Raw genomic sequence first — 19,411 nt, forward strand, 5'->3', positions numbered from 1 at the left:
GAGAGTTGAGAGCCAAGGGTAGGAGAGTTGCCCAAAAGACTTCCCCTACTTTAGGGTACTGAAAACGCAAAGGATCAGCTACAGCTTTATCTAAGTATTTACTGAATGCTACATGAGGGTGTCCCTGTCCAGCTTTCTGACACATGAGTCCTGTGTGGAGAGTTACCTCCTCTTCCAGGGACTGTGCTGTTGGGAACTTTGGGCAAGTCACTTACCTCTTTGTGCCTCAATTTCTGTATAATATTTCTAAGCTACCTCACTGAGGTGGTATGAAGATTCACTAATGTATGTAGCGTGTTTGTCAATCCTCCAGTGAAAAGCACTATCTAGATCACATTTTGGATCACATTAGCCAAATGCAGTAAATGGCCAAATTAGATGTGTGCTGAAGACAATCAGTCACTGGGTCTATATTAAACAGCAACCAGAGCAACAAATGGCAAACAATTTCTATTTTCAAGTTTCTTTGCATATTTTTTTGGTGCAAAATAGTTCATTTATAAACTTTTTTTTCTAACACTAGTGTCTACAGCAGCATTTAAAAAATTCTGTTACCTTTTCTGTATTAGGATTTAAAGTCTATTTCTTATTGTATACCTGATTGAAGCTGTTCTTGGAGATGAATGTTTTAATGTCTATACCCAAAAAAAATAAACATTTTGATGTAACTGTGGACTGTCTTTTTTTTTTTTTTTTTCAATTTTCTAGTTATAATAGGTTTTTTATTCTAAGTGGCTCCATGGAAATTATTTTTCAGAGACAAGGTGTCACTGTATATGCTGTGAATAAGCAGCTATACTATGTAGTAAGTAAACCTAGTTTCTTGCTAAATGGTGCTAAGGACTGCTCAATTACAATCCTGGCCTCCACTATCAACCTGGACTTTTGACTATAAACACCTTGGGATAATGAACATTCCACTTAATTTGGGAGACTTGGGCTTTAGCCTTGTTAACATGAAATTATTCCAGCAGAATTCCTCTAAAAGATACCACATTAAAAAGGCTTCCAGTGGGTGTAAAAAAAATGAGAGCATACTTAGGGACACAAAACACATAATTATTTGGTTAGAGCTACAGTAATGGGAAGTAAAGTTAAATACCAACAATGTTTATAAAGGGACCTGAGTTCAAGTTTTATAATCAATGGCCCCCTTGTTAATACAGTAATATGATTTAATTATTTGCACTTATTTTCTAACAAAGCCAAAGTCAGTAGACGGTCATATTGCTAAATATATGCTATATGGTTTATGCAAAATTAAACACAAGACAATATAGATTAAAAAAATATTAAGCTCTTTAATAAATTATGTATGTGTACACAGCTTTTAGAAAAGGTAGCCTTTTGAATATAGATACCTTTACCTTCTTTATGCTGACTTTTAAATTGTCATCTTTTTATATAGTAAACCAGAAGATGTGTACGGACCCTGTTATTGCCAAGTATCCCAAGGATGAAGAGGGAATTAATGATAGTTATATTTCACTCAAAATGCCAAAAAAAATTTCAACAAAGTAAAAATTTTAAAACTTGACTCTAGTTTCTTTCATTCTCAAACCATTGTCAAATATTCTAAATATCTCTGAGACTTTCTCTTGTAATGCTTCACTTGTATAATCCTAAAATCCTGACAGTCATACAATACAGCATGTAGTAGTAGGTACCTTTTCTTGAGGCACATTCAAGTGTTTTGGCAAACAGTAAAAAGTATCTAAATGCCACAGGTTAAAACATCAAGTTTTACTGAGTCACCAACTTCACCTCTTTTGATCTGCCTGTTCTCCAAGAACATCATTCTCCAGAAGATCCAAGTTCCTCTAGTTGTCTTCTTTGTGTTGTCTCCAGTTCTTCTAGTCTTTTGCGAAGTAGGGAGAGTTCCCTTTGATGTTGTTCCTCCTTAAAATGATGTAGAGAAAGCATAGCAAAAGAAACTATTAAAAAACTAGTAGAAAAGTAACTGTTAGGCAGCAGCCTTGGACTGCCTCTTTTATATATGCCTATAATATGTGGCAAGGAAATGTTGACCACCATAGCAGTCTAAAAACAGTAGCATGGGCTAAACTACCATCTAGTTTTGCTTCTCTCCTGCCTCAGGCTCTAGCCTTAAGCAAAACCCATAGTCTGTTCTTCTCTAAGTGTAAAATTCACCAGGGAGTGAATTAGAAAATACTAATGCAGGGCCCACGTATACTTACATGGCATCTTTCCAACAACACTGGTGTTTAACAGCAGTTTATTATATAATAAAGCACTTGGCCTTAGATTCAATTCAGTGATTAAAATCTGTGCTTACATTATAAAACGTAATTACTTATTAATACTCCATCTTCTGAAAATGAATCAAATCTGATTCCTTCAATACCTCAGGGGCCTGATACAACAGAAAGAGCCCAGGTTTTGGATTCAACAGGTTTAGGTTTGAAACTTTGTCACTTATTAGCTATGACCTTATACAAGTCACTTCAGTCTGAATCAGTTCCCTTACCTATGAATTAGGAATAGTAATATCTGCCCTCAAAGCATTTTTCGTTAGTATTAGGCATTGCACGGAACATGCAGTTCACTGCGTTAGTAAATTCTCAGTAGTAATTAGTATTAACATTATGAATAAGCTACAAACTCTAGGTTACTCAAAGACTCAATCAACTTTCCTCTTTTCTATTGTCCAGTAAGAGATTTCACTCCCAGCACCATCACTAAAGGATCATGATTCAAACTGAATTCAGCAAATTTCTAGGCTAAATGAAAGGGAAGAAGTTAAAACTAGTTTTAAATGTTTATGCCATTTTTGTGGTGAATTTTGAGCACTGACCAAAGTGATAATTTGAGTTTTATCACCATATTTAAACATTAAAAACCTACAAAAATGTATGACTTTTTTTCTAAAAAAAATAAATGCTCATACCTGCATATGAGGAGGAAATGGTAGTTCCATGCTTGCAACCATGGCTGATGATTGAAAGCTAACAGGATTGATAGATGCCGTTGGAGGCATGTTAGGGACCAAAATTAGACTTCGAAATTCATTATGTCTTCTCTGTATATCTTTTAGTCTTTTTTGAAGCCTTGTATAGTCTTCAAAAGGAACATTTTGTCTTAAAAAGAAAAAATGTTTATTTAATATGGTTATACCCTATTGAAGCACAGTATGATTCACAGAATATAATTTTAAACTGGAAGAGGATTTGTAAATTATGAGATCTATATATAATATATAGATAAAAAATCTGTTTACCTAGAAAGATAAACAGAAACATGACATAACATCTTACTCATTAGCAATCATTAGCATTGCAGACTATCAACTCATTATAAAGTTATATTTGCTAATTAAAGATCTAAAATCTTTTGATACTTTGGTACTCACTCCTACCCTCCCACTCACTCCCATTCATGAATCCTGAAACTAAAGGGAGACTCTAAACCAAAAGAGTGCCTTACCTTACAGAAAGAATCAAATAAAAATACAGTTCATCCCTCAGTATACACATGGGATTAGTTCCAGGACATCCCTCATATATCAAAGCCTATGCATACAAGTCCCGCAGTCAGCCCTGCAGAAACCTGCATAATGGAAAAGTTGGTTCTCTGAACTGGAGGGTTTCACATCCTGTGAATACTATATTTTCTATCCATGTTTGCCTGAAAAAAAACTGCATATAAGTAGATCCATGCAGTTCAAGCCCATGTTGTCAAGGGTCAAGTGTAAAGAAAATGCTAGATTGAAGCTTACAAAATTGCCATTTTTAATAGGTGAAATATGGTCAAATATAGAGATTTTCACATAGTTCAATCTAATTTTTTAAATGTCAGTGTGATATTATAGTAAGAAATATATATTTGGTCTTTGCCCTTGGTTCCTGGCACATAGCTCCTAAAACTCTGGGAAACTGAATTGATAAGAGTATCTTTTGTATATAAATAAGATAACTGGTGGCTGGGGGCCCCTGAATAGCTTTAGGATGATCGGGCAGGTCACCAGAAAGATTGAGGCATGATTGGAGGGCTGGAACTTTCAGCCCCACTCTCCAAATCTGGGAAGGTAAAGGGCTAAAGGTTGAGTTGATCACCAATGGCCAATGATGTAATCAGTCATGTCTATGTAATGAAGCCTCCATAAAAATCCAAAAGGCTGGGGTCAGAGAGCTTCTGGATTGCTGAACATGTGGAGGTGTCTGGAGGCAGGCATGCCCAGAGAGGGCATGGAAACTCCATGCCCCCTTCCTCATACTTTTTCCTATGTATCTCTTTCATCTGGCTGCTCATCTGTATCTTTTGTAATACCCTTTCTAATAAGCTGGTTAACATAAGTTTCCCTGAGTTCTGTAATCTGCTCTAGCAAATTAACTGAACATGATGAGCAGATCATGGGAACCCCAATTTACAGCCATTTTTAGCCAGTCAGTCAGAAGCGCGGGTTACAACCTGGGGCTTATGGCTGCATTCTGAAGTGGGGAGCAGTGTTGTGGGACTGAGCCCTCTACCTGTGGGATCTGATGCTAAATCCAGGTAGACAGTATCAGACCTGAATTACAGGACACCTAGCTTGTGTCCACTGGAGAACTGATTACTCCATGTATAGGAAAAAACCCCAAACATCTGGTGTCAGAAATGTTGTGCTGACTGTGTGAGAATAGGAAAAACACTGGTTTCATAATAGGAAAAAAAACCCAGTGTTTTTCCTATTATAAAAGGTAATCACAAAGGTGAAGCTACACAACTTTAGGAAAAACGACAAGGAGAAAAAGGCTAACTTTCCAGGCCTTCACAGATCATCATTTTTTGGACATGACTTTCAATAACCATTAATCACACCAGTAATCAAATATAATTTCAAAATCGCTCAAAATTCTAGATGATCTGCACCACAGCTGGCCAATCTTGAATTGCTAACGTTTCAATATTAATGTTTATGGAAGAGGAAGTACGTTGAATTCTGTTTTAGAAGGACTGAGCCAGGAATGGTGGCTGAGGCAGGAGAATGGATTAAGCCTAGGGGTTCGAGGCTACAGTTAGCTACGATTGTGCCACTGCACTCCACCCTGGACAACAGACCAAGACCCCATATTAAAAAAAAAAGAATTGAAACAAAATTCAAAATTACAAGTGTGTTTGTAATTTACAAATTACTACCAAATTAATAAACTAAAGGTGGCTTCCTACTTTGGAACATAGTATTATAAGGCTGGCACTAATTCTACAGTCTAGAAGCCTCTAGAATGTTCTTTAAAAAACAATTGTTCACCTTTTGGTAATAATTGCACCCAAGAACACCAGTGCACATCATAAAACATCACTGCATGGTATTATAGGCAGTTTCCACTACAGAAAAACCTAATACTTGAATAGCTAAGGTGCTAAAGGCTACCACTAATTCACTAAATTAAAAAGATTTTTCTTAACTCGAATGAAATGTGTCATATAATGCCACTACCAACAATTTAATATGACAAATCTCTGCTTTAAAAATGCTGATGATCCTGATTATCAGATGTGCTTGAATGTGACTACAAAAGCTCAATAGTATCTCCACACCAGGAAACCAAAACTGACCTTTGATTCAAAGTTGCAGCCACAATTTTCAGAACTATGCAATAGCTACAACTGTCTTGTCTCAGCAGCAAGGACTAACACCACTCCTTGCTACCAAAGCCAGTGACACTTTCTGTTAGTCCCAACCATAAGGCATGTGATAGAGACCTGGCATGTGATAGAGACCTTTTGGTTTAAAGGAACATTCAGTTAGGGGGTAAAAAAAAAGGATAGTATATTAGGAGTTATCAAGTTGTCTTAGAACTCTTGTAAATGTATATTTTAAAAGAAAAGAAGGTACATTATACTTAGAGACAAAGTTCTATGACCTCCAAATAACCACATGGGGTAGATACACATACAAACACATTACCTATTTAACACCTGATTTTCTGTTTCCAATTCTTCTTTCTTTGCCTCCAAGACTTCTACTTTCTCTTGTAGTCTTTTCAATTTGTTTTCATGGAGAGATTTTCTCTAGGAAAAGATAAATATGAACAAGTATGTTAACACATAATCTCTTATTTGAATAAAACTATATAGAAAATATTTTACTCACCAAAAACTGTATTTAGATATGAATGTTTTCAGTGAATACTAGAAACAAAGATTAGTAGACATGGCTCTTTCTGAAAATTGCAAAGATAATAAACCACAAATCTATCTAATATTCTCAATGTGACAATTATGAATGCCAAACAAAAAAATTGGTATCAATAATTGCTGCAAATAAAAAAATCTACAAAGGGAAGGAGTCAAATTTTACTACCAAGTCTGCCTTTACATCTGGTAAGAAATAATGAGTTCTCCATTGTCCCAGAAGATAGCATGTGTTTAAGAGAACTAAGCCAGGTACAGTGGCTCATGCCTGTAATCCCAGTGCTTTGGGAGGCTGAGGCAGGAGGATGGATTAAGCCTAGGAGTTCAAGGCTACAGTTAGCTATGATTGTGCCATTCAAGAACCCATCTTAAAAAAATAAAAATAAAAGGTGGGGGGTGCGGTGGGGCGGGGCGGGGCCGGGGGCGGTGGCGGTGGCTCATGCCTGTAATCCCAGCACTTTGGGAGGCTGAGGCGGACAGATCACAAGGTCAAGAAATTGAGACCATCCTGACCAACATGGTAAAACCCGTCTCTACTAAAAATACAAAAATTAGCTGGGCGTGGTGGCGGGTGCCTGTAGTTCCAACTACTTGGGAGGCTGAGGCAGGACAATCACTGGAACCTGGAAGGCGGAGGTTGCAGTGAGCCGAGATTGCGCCACTGCACTCCAGCCTGGCAAAAGAGCAAGACTCCGTTTCAAAAAAAGAAAAGAAAAAAAAATTACAAGCATATTTGTAATTTATAAATCACTACAAAATTAATAAACTGAAGGATCAGAAAGCTAAGATAGATATGGATGCATCTGTTTAAAAATTGCCTTTCTAAATCTTAAAACGAAAAAGTTTAAACTTTACAATATACAAAGGAAAAAATTTCTAAGTAAATATTGTATGGTTTGATTAAATAATATGGAAAAGCCCAGGTAAAATGCAAAAGGAGTATATGGAAAAAAGTAGTTGTTTTTTTTTTTTCCAGTTTTTATACACAGGCCTTTTGTTTTTTAATAGAAAAACACCTATAATGTTAAAACTCATTTAGTCACTACAAACCTTTTAGGTACTTGTTTTTGAATTCTTTTTTAACTGAAGCATAATCTTATAGAGAAATGCATAGAATATAATGTAAAGCTCAATGAAAAACCACAAAACAAATGCTGGCATGATTCCCTTGTAGGTCAAGAGCACTGCCATGCCAGAAGGGCCCCTTCCTTTCCCCCTTCCAATCACTAGGCCTGTCATCCTCTGAAAAGGTAACCAACTAATTTACTTCCAAAAGTATAGTTTACTTTTGCCATTTTTGAACCTCATATACATACAACCATAGTATGTACTCTTTTATTAATGGCTTTATTTCACTCAACATTGTGAGATCTGTTACTTACAGATATACTTCATTAATTCCCACATATTATATTCCACTTATGATTATTGCATAGTCTAGTATATTCACTCAGTATACCATCAAGGGTTATTTGCATTATTTCCAGTTGGGTCTATTACAAATAACTCTGCTACGAGCATTCTTTCTCATGTTTTGATTGTCCCACATCCTCCAACATCCCAGAAGGTTTCCTTATGCTCCTGTCTGGGGCAAAGGAACCACTCTTCTGGCCTTTATCACCATAAGTATGTATTTACGAATTTATAGGTAGTTAAGGAGTCCATCTGTCTATCCATCCACCCATTCATATGAAAGAAATAATAAATTTATGCTCTTTTATATCTGGACTTTTTTCTCAGCATTTCATATGACTAAGCCATGGGTGTTGTATTGTCACAGCACCTCTTTTTCACTGTAATGCTGTCATCCACTGTACAAATATACCACATTTAATCCATTTTCCTGTTGATGAAAATTTGTTTCCAGTCTGGGGATATAATAAATATTTTATGAACATTCCTAAATATGTTTTTGGCACATGTAAGTACCTCATTCTCTTGAGTATACACCTATGAGTGGGTCATAGTGTATACATGTTTTAGCTTTAGTAGATACTGCCAGTTTTCTAAAGCAGTTCTACCAATTACATTTTCACCAGGAACATGTGAGAGTTCTAGCTGTTCCACATTTTTGCCAATACTTGGTATGGTCAGTCTTTTAGTTTTTGCATCCTGTTTTGGTGAAATACAGTATCTCACCGTAGTTTTAATTTACATTTTCCTGATAGCTAAAGGTACTGAGCACCTTTTCTTATGCATGTTAGTCATCTGTATATCCCTTCTTTGTGAAGTGTCCATCCTAGTCTTTTGTCCATTAAAACTTTTGAGTAACCTGATTCCTACTGATTTGTAGTTCTTTATATATTCAAGATATGAATCGTGTGTCAGATACATAAGTATTGCAGATTGACCTTCTCCAGCCTATGGTGTCATTTTCTTTCTATTAAGAGTATCCCTTAATAAAAAGTTTTTAATTTAAATAAAATCAATTACATCAATCATGTATTTTATAGTAAGAACTTTTTGCATCCTGCTTACCTTTACTATCCCAAGATCCTAAAATTTTCTCCCAAGTTTTCATCTAGAAGCTTTATTTTTTTTTTTAATCTATCACACTTAAGTGTATGGTTCATTTTTATCTATGTTGTGAGGTTAGGTTGAGTTTAATCAATTGACTCACTACTATTTATTTGAAGGAGCATCCTTTATCAAAATGCAGTGGTACCTTTAGTGTAAACCTACTTCTGCTACTGTTCCATTTGCCTGTTTATCCTTATGCCAATACCACACTGAATTACTGTAGCTTATATTTGGTGTTGATACCTGGTAGTTTTGAGTCCTCTAGCTTTATTGTTCTTCAAGATTGCTTTGGTTATTCTAGTCCTTTGTACTTTCAGATAAATTTTAGAATCTACTTTCTAATTTCTACAAATAAACCTGCTGAGCTCTTGATTAGAACTGCATTCAACTTATGGATAAATTTGGGAAGAACTGACACCTTAATACTGAATCTTCCAAGTCATGAACATGGTACCGTTTTCCCTTTAGGCATTCTTCAATTTTTCTTAGCAGTATTTGTATTTCAGTGAAGGCATAAACATCTTTCACTAGATTTGTTCCTAGGTATTTTATGTATCTTCATGCTATTGTAAATGGCATTTAAATATCTTCTAATTGTGTGTGTAAAGAAAAATAACTAGTATTTGTTACTTGACTTCGTATTTAGAAATTTTAAAAATACACATTAACAGTTTGACAGATTTGACTTTTATGCATGCACAGTGACATCTGTGAATGATAATTTTAACTTCCTTTCTACCCTTTATGTCCATTTCTTTATTCTTAAAACTTTTTTACGCTCAGAGGTACATGTGCAGGTTTGTTTTATAGGTAAACTCATGTGCAGGTTTGTTTCAGAGGTAAATAGATTATTTCATCACCCAGGTACTAAGCCTAGTACCCAAGTTATTTTTTCTGATCCTCTCCTTCCTCCCATGCTCCACTCTCAAGTAGGCCCCACTGTTTGTTGTTCCCTTTTGTGTCTGGGTGTTCTCATCATTTAGCTCCCACTTATGAGAATGAAAACATGCAGTATTTGGTTTTCCTTTCTTGTGTTAGTTTGCTAAGGATAATGGCCTCTTGCTCCATCCATGTACCTGGCAAAGGACATTATCTCATTCTTTTTTATGGCTGTATAGTATTCCATGGTGTATATTTACCACATTTTCTTTATTCAATCTTCCATTGATGGGCATTTAGGTTGATTCTCATGTCTTTGCTGTTGTGAATAGTGTTGCAATGAACATATGCATGTATGTGTCTTTATGGCACAAAGATTTATATTCCTTTGGGAATATTTACGCAGTAATGGTATTGCTGGGTCCAATGGCAGTTCTGTTTTTAGCTCTTCGAGGAATTACCACACTGCTCTCTACAATGGTTGAACTAATTTACACTCCCACCAACAATGTATAAGTATTCCCTTTTCTCCACAACCCTGCCGAAATCTGTTATTTTTAAATTTTTTAATAGCCATTCTGACTGGTGTGAGATGGTATCTCACTGTGGCTTTGATTTGCCTTTCTCTAATGATCAGTGACATTGAGCTTTATTTCATATGCTTGTTGGTCACATGTATGTCTTCTTTTGAAAATGATCTGTTCATTTCCTTTGCCTACTTTTGATTGGAGTTGTTTTTATCCTGTAAATTTAAGTTCTTTATAGATGATGGATAGACCTTTGTCAGATGCAGATGCATAGTTAGCAAATGTCTTCTCCCATTCTGTACGTTGTCTGTCTACTCTGTTGACAGTTTCTTTTGCTGTGCAGAAGCTCTTACGTTTAATTAGAAACCCATTTATCAACTTTTGCTTTTGTTGTGATTGCTTTTGGCATCTTCACCATGAAATCTTTGCCAGTTCCTATGTCCTGAATGGTATTGCCTAGGTTGTCCTCCAGCGTTTTTATAGTTTTGGATTTTACATTTAAGTCTTTAATCCTTCTTGAGTTGATTTTTTGCATATGGTGTAAGCAGGTCTAGTTTCAATCTTCTGCATATGGCTGTTTATCCCAGCACCATTTAATGAATGGGGTGTCCTTTTTCCCATTGCTTGTTCTTGTCAGCTTTGTTGAAGATCAGATGGTTGTAGGTGTGAGGCCTTAATTCTGGTTACTCTATTCTGTTCCATTGGTCTATGTGTCTGTTTTTGTATCATATCATGCTGTTTTGGTTATTGTTGCCCTATAGTATAAAGTCAGGTAGCATGATGCCTCCCACATTTTTGTTGTTGTTGTTGTTGTTTGGCATAGGATATTGCTGTGGCTATTTGGACTCTTTTTTGGTTCCATATGAATTTTAAAAGTATTTTTTCTAGTTCCATAAAGAATGCCATTGGTAGTGTGATAGAAATAGCACTGAATCAATAAGTTGCTTTTGGCAGTATGACCATTTTAATGATATTGATTCTTCCTATCCATGAGCATGGAAAGCTTTTCCATTTATTTGTATCATCTCTGATTTGTCTAAGCAGTGTTTTGTAATTATCATTGTAGAGATTGTTCACCCCCGTTTAGCTGTATTCCTAGGTATTTTATTCCTTTTGTGCAATCATGAATGGGATTGCGTTCCTGATTGGCTCTCAGCATGGCTGTTGTTGGTGTACAGGAATGCTAGTGATTTTTGTACATTGACTTTGTATCTTAAAACTTTGCTAAAGTTATCAGCTGAAGGAGCTTTTCGGATTGAGACTCTGGGGGTTTTCTAAACATACAATCATGTCGATTGCAAACAGGAATAGTTTTACTTCCTCTCCTCCTATTTGGATGCCCTTTTTCTTTCCCTCTTCCCTCTTCTCTCTCCTCTTTCTCTCTCTCTTTCTTTCTTTCTCTTGCCTAACTACTCTGGCCAGGACTTCTAATACTCTGTTGAATAGGAGTGGTGAGAGAGGGTATCATTGTCTTGTGCTGGTTTTCAAGGAGAATGCTTCCATAATTTGCCCATTCAGTATGATGTTGGCTGTGGGTCTGCCACAGATGGTTCTTACATTTTGTAGTATATTTCTTCAATACTTAGTTTATTGAGTTTTTAATATAAAGGGATATTGAATTTTGTCAAAAGCCTTTTCTACATCTATTGAGATAAACATGTGGTTTTTGTCTTTAGTCCTGTTTATGTGATGAATCACATTTACTGATTTGCACATGTTGAACCAACCTTGCATCCCAGAGATAAAACCTACATGATCATGGTAGATTAGGTTTTTGATGTGCTACTGGATTCAGTTTGCAAGTATTTTGTTGAGGATTTCTGCATCAATGATCATCAAAGATATTGGCCTAAAGTTTTCATTGTTGTGTCTCTGCCAGGTTTTGTTATCAGGACAACGCTAGCTTCACAGAATGATTTGGGAAGGATTTTCTGCTCCTCTATTTTTTGTAATAGTTTACGTAGAAACAGTACCAGCTCTTCTTTCAACATTTGGTAGAATTTGGCTGTAAATCCATCTGGTCCTAGGCTTTCTTTGGTTGGCAGATATTTACTACTGCCTCAATTTCAGAACTCATTATTGGTCTGTACAGGGTATCAACTTCTTCCTGGTTCTGTCTTGGGAAGGTGTATGTGTCCAGAAATTTATCTATCTCTTCTAGCTTTGTTTGTATGCAGAAAGGTGTTCATAGTTGTCTGTGATGGTTGTTTGTATTTCTGTGGGGTCAGTGGTAACATCCTCTCTGTCATTTCTAATTGTGTTTATTTGGATCTTCTCATTTTTCTTCATTAGTCTATCTAATGGCCTACAAATTTTCCCAAAAATGCAACTCCTGTATTAGTTAATCTTTTGAATGGCTGTTCATGTTTTGATCTCCTTCTGTTCAGCTCTAATGCTAGCTTTGGGTTGGTTTTCTCTTGGTCCTCTAATTCTTTTAGTTGTGCTGCTAGGTTGTTAATTTGAGATCTTTTTAACTCTTTGATGTGGGCATTTGGTGCTATATATTTCCTTCATAACATTACCTTAGCTGTGTCCCAGAGATTCTGGTATGTTGTATCTTTGTTCTCTTAGTTTCAAATAATTTCTTGATATCTGCCTTAATTTCATTATTTACTCAAAAGTCATTCAGGAGCAGGTTAACTTCCATGTAATTGCATGGTTTTGAGCAACTATATTTTTAGTCTTGACTTCAACTTTTATTGTGCTGTGTGTTTGGTATTTCAGTTATTTTGCAGTTGCTGAGGATTGTTTTATGTCTGATTGTATGGTCAATTTCAGAGTATGTGCCATGCAGCAATGAGAAAAATGTATATTCTGTTGTTTTTGGATGAAGAGTTCTGTAGAGGTCTATCAGATCCATCTGGTCCAATGTTAAGTTCAGGTCCTGAATATCTTTGCTAACTTTCTTCCTTGATGATTTAATACTGTCAGCGGAATGTGGAAGTCTCCCACTATTATTTTGTGGGAGTGTAAGTCTCTTTGTAGGTCTCTAAGAACTTGCTTTATAAATCTGGGTGCTCCTATGTTGGGTGCATATATATTTAGGATAGTTAGGTTTTCTTATTGAATTGAACCCTTTACCACCATGTAATACCTTGTCTTTTTTGATTTTTGTTGGTTTAAAATCTGTTTTATCTGAAATTAGGATTGCAACCCCGGCATTTTTCTGATTTCCATTTGCTTGGCAGACGTTCCTCCATCCATTTTGAGCCTATGGGTGTCATCACCTATGAGACAGGTTTCTCGAAGACAGCATATCATTGGGTCTTGCATTTTCATCCGGCTTACCATTCTGTGCCTTTTAAATGGGGGCACTTGGCCCATTTATATTCAAGGTCAGTATTAATATGTGTGGATTTGATCCTGTCATTGTGTTGTTAGCTGGTTATTAGGCTGGCTTGTTTGTGTGGTTGCTTTATAGTGTGGCTAATCTGTGTACTTAAGTGTGTTTTTGTATTGGCTGGTAACTATCTTTTTTTTTTTTATGCTCTCAGCAGAATCATGGTAGCCATCTTTCCATATTTAGTGTTCCTGTCAAGATCTCTTGTAAGATGGGTCTCCATTTTACACGCATTTGCTTATCTAAAACTCCCTCAGCATTTGCTTATCTAAAAAGGATCTTATTTCTCCTTTGTTGAGGAAGGTTTGGCTGGATATGAAATTCTTTGTTGAAGATTTTTTTTTTTTTTTGAGACGGAGTCTCGCTCTGTCGCCCAGGCTGGAGTGCAGTGGCACGATCTCGGCTCACTGCAAGCTCCGCCTCCCGGGTTCACGCCATTCTCCTGCCTCAGCCTCCCGAGTAGCTGGGACTACAGGCGCCCACAACCACGCCCGGCTAATTTTTTGTATTTTTAGTAGAGACGGGGTTTCACCGTGGTCTCGATCTCCTGACCTTGTGATCCGCCCGCCTCGGCCTCCCAAAGTGCTAGGATTACAGGCGTGAGCCACCGCGCCCGGCCGAAGATTTTCTTAAGAATGTTGATTACAGGTCCCCAGTCTCTTCTGGCTTAAAGGGTTCCTGCTGAGAGGTCAGCTGTTAGCCTGATGGGGTTTCCTTTGTAGATGACCTGCTCTTTCTCTCCAAGTACCTTTAATATTCTTTCATTTTGATCTTAGAAAATCTGATGATTATGTGTCTTGGGGATTATCTTCCTGTGTAGAATCTTGTTCTCTATATTTCCTGTTGGAAGTTTTCTTGGACAATATCCTGAAATGTGTTTTCTAAGTTGTTTGCTTTCTCCCCAACCCTTTCAGGGATGCCAATGATTTGTAGATTTGGCCTCTTTACATAATCTCATATTTCTTGGAGGTTTTGTTCATTTTTTTCTATTCTTTTTTATTTTTGTCTGACTGTCTTATTCCAAAGAGCCAGTATTCAAGTTCTGAGATTATTCAGCTTGGTCTCTCTCCTGCTGTTAATACTTGTGATTGCATTGTGACATTCTTATAGTGTGTTTTTCAGCTCTATCAGATCAGTTAGGTTCTTTTTTATACTGGCTATTTCATATGTCAGTGCCTGTATCATTTTATTGTGATTCTTAGTTTCCTTGGATTGGGTTTTGCCATTCTCCTGAATCTTGATGATCTTCATGCCTATCCATATTCCGAATTCTATTTGTGTCACTTCAGCCAACTCAGCCTGGTTAAGAACCCTTGTTGGAGAACTAGTGGCCATGTGAGTTGACACTCTGACCATCTGAGTTGCTAGAGTTCTTCAGTTGATTCCTTCTGTTTGATGATTCCATCTCTGCTTGGGGGCGTTCCTTTAACTGCTGGGCTGCCTCTGATAGAAGTGGTCAGCCAAGGTCAGGGTAGTTATGCCAGAGTTCCAGGTTGGATGACCCTGCCCAAGGAGGACAAGTGAGGACTGGGACTTGCATGGAGAACAGTCTGGCAACTTTTCTGAGGTGGGTGTTTTGTGTTGGGCATCCGTACCAGACCCTGGTCCCTGCAGACTCTCCAGAGCCTGGAGACAGTAAGGGTGAGGGTTACAAGACAGCAAAGATGGCAACCCATCCCTCCCACTAGGAGCTCTGTCCCAGATAGTAACAGAGCTGCTACTGGCTTGATGGCCCTGGTGGGGATGGCTGGAGATCCAGGTTGGAAGGACCTGCTCAGTGACGAGATACAGAATCAGGGACCCACATAACAGTCTGGCCACTTTTCCATAGGGCTGCTACAGTGTGCTGGGGGTCCGCTCCAATCCCTTTCCATCTTGAATTTTCCAGTACCTGAAGATATCAACAAGGAAGTCTGTGAAACAGCAAAGATGGAGGACTGCCCTTCTCTCTGGGAGCTCTGTCCCAGGGAGGCACAGACCTGTTGCCGGCAAAACACACTAACAGGAGGTGGCTGGAGACTCTGGTTGGGAGATCCCACCTAGTGAGGAGTAACAGAATCAGGGACCCACATAAAAAAGCCATCTGGCTTTTTCCATAGGGCAGCCATGCTTTGCTAGGGGTCCACTCCAGCCCCTAGTCACCTCAGACTCTCTAAAGCCTGAAGACAACAGCTAAGGTTGCTAAACAGCAGAAGTGGTGGCCCACCCCTCTCTTTGGGTGCTCTGTTCCAGGGAGGTTTGAAACTGCTGCCAGTCAAAAAACACTGGTGCACATGGCTGGAAACCCTGGTCAAAAGGCCCTGTCCACTGAGGAGGAATGGGATTAGGGACTCATGTGAAAAAGCAGTCTGGCCACTTTTTCACAGAGCAGTTGTGCTGTGATGGGGGTCTCCTCAAGAGTTGCTTCGGACTCTCCAGATCCCAAAGGCAAAGAGCTAAAGCTACAAAACAGCAAAGCTGGCAGCCCATCCCTCTCTCTGGGAGATCCATTCCAGGGAGGTTTGAAACTGCTGCTGGCCAGAAAACACTGGTGGAGGTATGGTTGTAGACCTGTCGGGAGATTCCACCCAGTGAGGAGAAACGAGACCCAGGAGCCATATGAGAAAGCAGCCTGGCCACTTCTCCTTAGAGCTGTGCACCAGGGGACCACTCCAGTCCCTAACCATCTCAGACTCCCTAGAGCCCAAAGGCAACAACGGCTAAGAATGTGAAACATCAAAGATGATAGCCGATCCCTCCCCCTGGGAACTCTGTCCCAGGGAGGCTTGGAACCACTGCCAGGTGGAAAACAACAAGAGTGACTAGTGACTCTGGTCGGGAGGTCCCCCACTCATTGAGAAGCAGGGTCCGGGACCTGCATAAAAAAGCAGTCTGGGCGCTTTTCCATCGGGTGGCTGCACTGAAGGCAACAATAGCTAAGGCTACAAAACAGCAAAGATGGCAGCCCATCCCTCCCTCTGGGAGCTCCTTCTCAGAGAGGTGTAACACTGCTACCAGTGGCTGGCTAGAGTTCCAAACCAGTGGGTCTTATCCTGCAAGGTGCCATGGTAGTGGGGCCTGCAGACTATCACTGCTGTATCCCTTGGATTCAGCCTCTTTCCTAGGGGTATGTGCAGGGGTCTAACAACCCGCTTGGCTGGAGTTGCAGTTGCTTTTGATGGGAAACCTGGGTATCTAAAGCTCCCAGAGCTCTATGTGTATCTGAGCGGCTGCACTGCTGAGACTCCATGTAATTCTGTGTATCAGGCTGTAGACCCTGGTGGAGTGGGCTCACAAGGGGATTTCTTGATCCATGGGTTGCAAAGATCCAAGGAGAAGTGTGGGTCGCTGGGGTCACTCACTCACTCACCACTTCCCTGGAAAGAGGAGGCTCCCCTGGCTCTGTGTCACTCCCAAGTGGGTGACTGTCCTGCTTACTTTTCTCCATTCTTTCTAGGTCAAGTTGTTTTCTTGATGAATCCCAATGCATGTACCTGGATGCTTCAGTTGAAGGTGCTGTATTTACTTACTCCTTCTATTTCTCTCCATGAAAATGGCACACACTAGCTGCTTCTAGTTGGCCATCTTGGCCAGCCACCCCCTACATTTCTTTTTCTTGCCTTATTATACCAGCTAGAACCTCCGATAAAATATTAAACAAAATGGTGATAGTAGACATCTGTTCCTGACCTTGGGTAAGTAAGGGGAAGCAGTCAATATTTTTAATCAGTAAGTATGATGTTAGCTGCAGAATTTTTGTAGATACCATTTATAAGATTGAAAATTCCCTTCTGTTCCTAGTTTGGCAAAAGTTTTTATCATGAATGGGTGCTGAATGTTGTCAAATTATGTTTCTGTGTCTCTTAAGAGGATCACAATAGTTTTCCTTCTTTGTTCTGTTAGGGTGTTGAATTACATTGAACAATTTTGCACGTTAAGCCACCTGTATTCCTAGAATAAACCCTGAATGCTCATGATATATTATCATTTTTCTGTATCACTAAATTCAGTTTGCTAATATTTAAGATTTTTATATCTATGTTTATAATGCAATTTTTCTTTTCTTATATTGATTGTATCAAGTTCTAACCTCGTAAGTGGAGATGTGTTTCCTCCTTTTCTATTATCTGGAAGAGTTTGTGTTAAGATTAGTATTAATTCTTCCTTAAGTATTTGGAATAATTTACCATTGAAGCCAAATGAGGCATATCTTTGTGGAAGGTTTTTAACCGAAGATTTCATTTCTTTAATAGATACAGGACTATCTAAATGACCTAATTCTTCTTATATTAGGTTTAAGATGTTCTTAAAGAAATGTATTCATTTATTCGAAATTGCATGATTAATTAGCATAACAGTTTTTATACCATTCCTTTTGTTTTAATATCTATATGCAGATAGTTAATATCTATAGGTAGATATCACTTTTTTCATTCACTATATTGTTCATTTGTGGCTCTAAATCTCATCTCATCTACTTTGTGGGGAGTCTGAGGACAATCAGTCTTTCCAACGTTTTATCAATTTCGTAATCTTTTTAAAACCAACTCTTGGCATTTCTATTTTCCTCACTGTACATCTTCTGTCTCTGTCACTGATTTCTGCTCATCTCTTGATGATGGCGACATTGTCTGCTATTAAATCTATCCATTGAGTTAAGTATTGTTATTGTGTTTTTTTAGCTCTAAACTCATCCTTTTTAGTGCTGATCTGTAACCTGGACTATGAAAACGTGGTTTCCCTGACTCCTATTCTGCCCCTCTACACAACAGCCGGAAATTCGTCAAAAATGTAATTCAGATATCATTTCTCAATTCAAAAACCTCCAGCGTGTTCCTACCTTAACTGAGAATAAAAGCTGAAGTCATGGCATAATTTGGCCTCCTACTATACCTCTCTCTATTCTAGCTTCCTGGGCCTCCTGTGTTCTTTCAACATACCAAGCAGATTCCTGCCTCTCTTGTACTTGCTATTCCCTCTGTCTGGAACACGCTTACCTTACATATAACAATGTGGCATCCTCCCTCCTTTCCTTCAGTCTCTGCTCAAATGTTACCTTACCAGAGAAGCCTTGCCTGACCGCCTACATAAAACAGCACCCCCTACTCCTGTCAATTTTCCTTTTTTTTTTTTGACATGGAGTCTTCCTCTGTTGCCCAGGCTAGAATGCACTGCCACCATCTCAGCTCACTGCAACCTCTGCCTCCAGAGTTCAAGCAATTCTCCCTGCCTTAGCCCCCTGAGTAACTGGGATTACAGGTGCCTGCCACCATGCCTGGCTAATTTTTGTAGTTTTAGTAGAGATGGGGTTTCCTCATGTTGGCCAGGCTGGTCTCAAACTCCTGACCTCAGGTGATCCGTCCGCCTTGGCCTCCCAAAGTGTTGGGATTACAGGTGTGAGCCACCACGCCCAGCCTACTCCTGTCAATTTTCCTCTTAGTACTCACCTCCACCTGATAGTATTTCTTTCTTTATTCTATGTCTCCTAACCAACTACAATGTAAACGCCTTGGTGCAGGGTCTTTGTTTACTTCTGTATTCCAGTGAATGAGTAAGTACCTGATACATAATAGATGTTTAACAGATCTATTGAGTAAATTGGATAAATGAATACAGATAAACCTTGTAGGGAAGACAATCTGACCAAGGCTGTTAGTAATAGGAATGAAAATAAATGGGGTGGGGGAAAATTTGAGAGGCATCAGAAAGGAAGAATTCATAGGCTTTATGAGTTCTTATTTTAGGTTGAATAGTGTCTCCCAAAAATTCATGGGCACCCAGAACCTTAGAATGTGACTGTGGTATAATAAGAAATATATTTGGTCTTTGTCCCCAATTCCTGGTACAGAGCTGCTAAGACCTGTGGAATTTGTAAGTGATAGGAGTGTTTTTGTATAATTCATAACAAGTCCCTTTCAATCATACCTGAGTTGATGGTAATGAGGTAACTTAAAGTTGAGGCCCCTAGACAGCCTAAGGATGGGGGCTGGTCACCAGAAAGACCAAGCGATTAGATGGTGAATGCTTTCAG

The 19,411-nt window shown here is 38.5% G+C and overlaps 1 protein-coding gene across 6 annotated transcripts in view; it reads right to left on the reverse strand.

The window, feature by feature from the left end:
• The window catches only part of CEP83 (centrosomal protein 83), a 171,455-nt gene that overhangs the window by 22,511 nt on the left and 129,533 nt on the right, over positions 1-19,411 (reverse strand). For 3 of the 6 annotated variants that reach the window (XR_013401261.1, XM_077954768.1, XM_077954769.1), the window contains 3 exons: positions 5,909-6,012; positions 2,909-3,098; positions 1,765-1,899 (listed from right to left, as the gene is read on the reverse strand). Coding sequence is in view for 5 of the 6 variants with exons in the window: in XM_077954768.1 (XP_077810894.1) it covers positions 1,795-1,899; positions 2,909-3,098; positions 5,909-6,012 (399 nt within the window). In the remaining variant the exon portion in view is untranslated. Of the gene's footprint in view, positions 1-1,279; positions 1,900-2,908; positions 3,099-3,429; positions 3,568-5,908; positions 6,013-19,411 lie in introns of those variants that run through there. The other 3 variants (XM_015152449.3, XM_015152448.3, XM_077954770.1) reach the window with 2 other exon arrangements.

The sequence above is a fragment of the Macaca mulatta genome, chromosome 11, assembly GCF_049350105.2.
Source record: "Macaca mulatta isolate MMU2019108-1 chromosome 11, T2T-MMU8v2.0, whole genome shotgun sequence".
Taxonomy (NCBI): Eukaryota; Metazoa; Chordata; class Mammalia; order Primates; family Cercopithecidae; genus Macaca; species Macaca mulatta.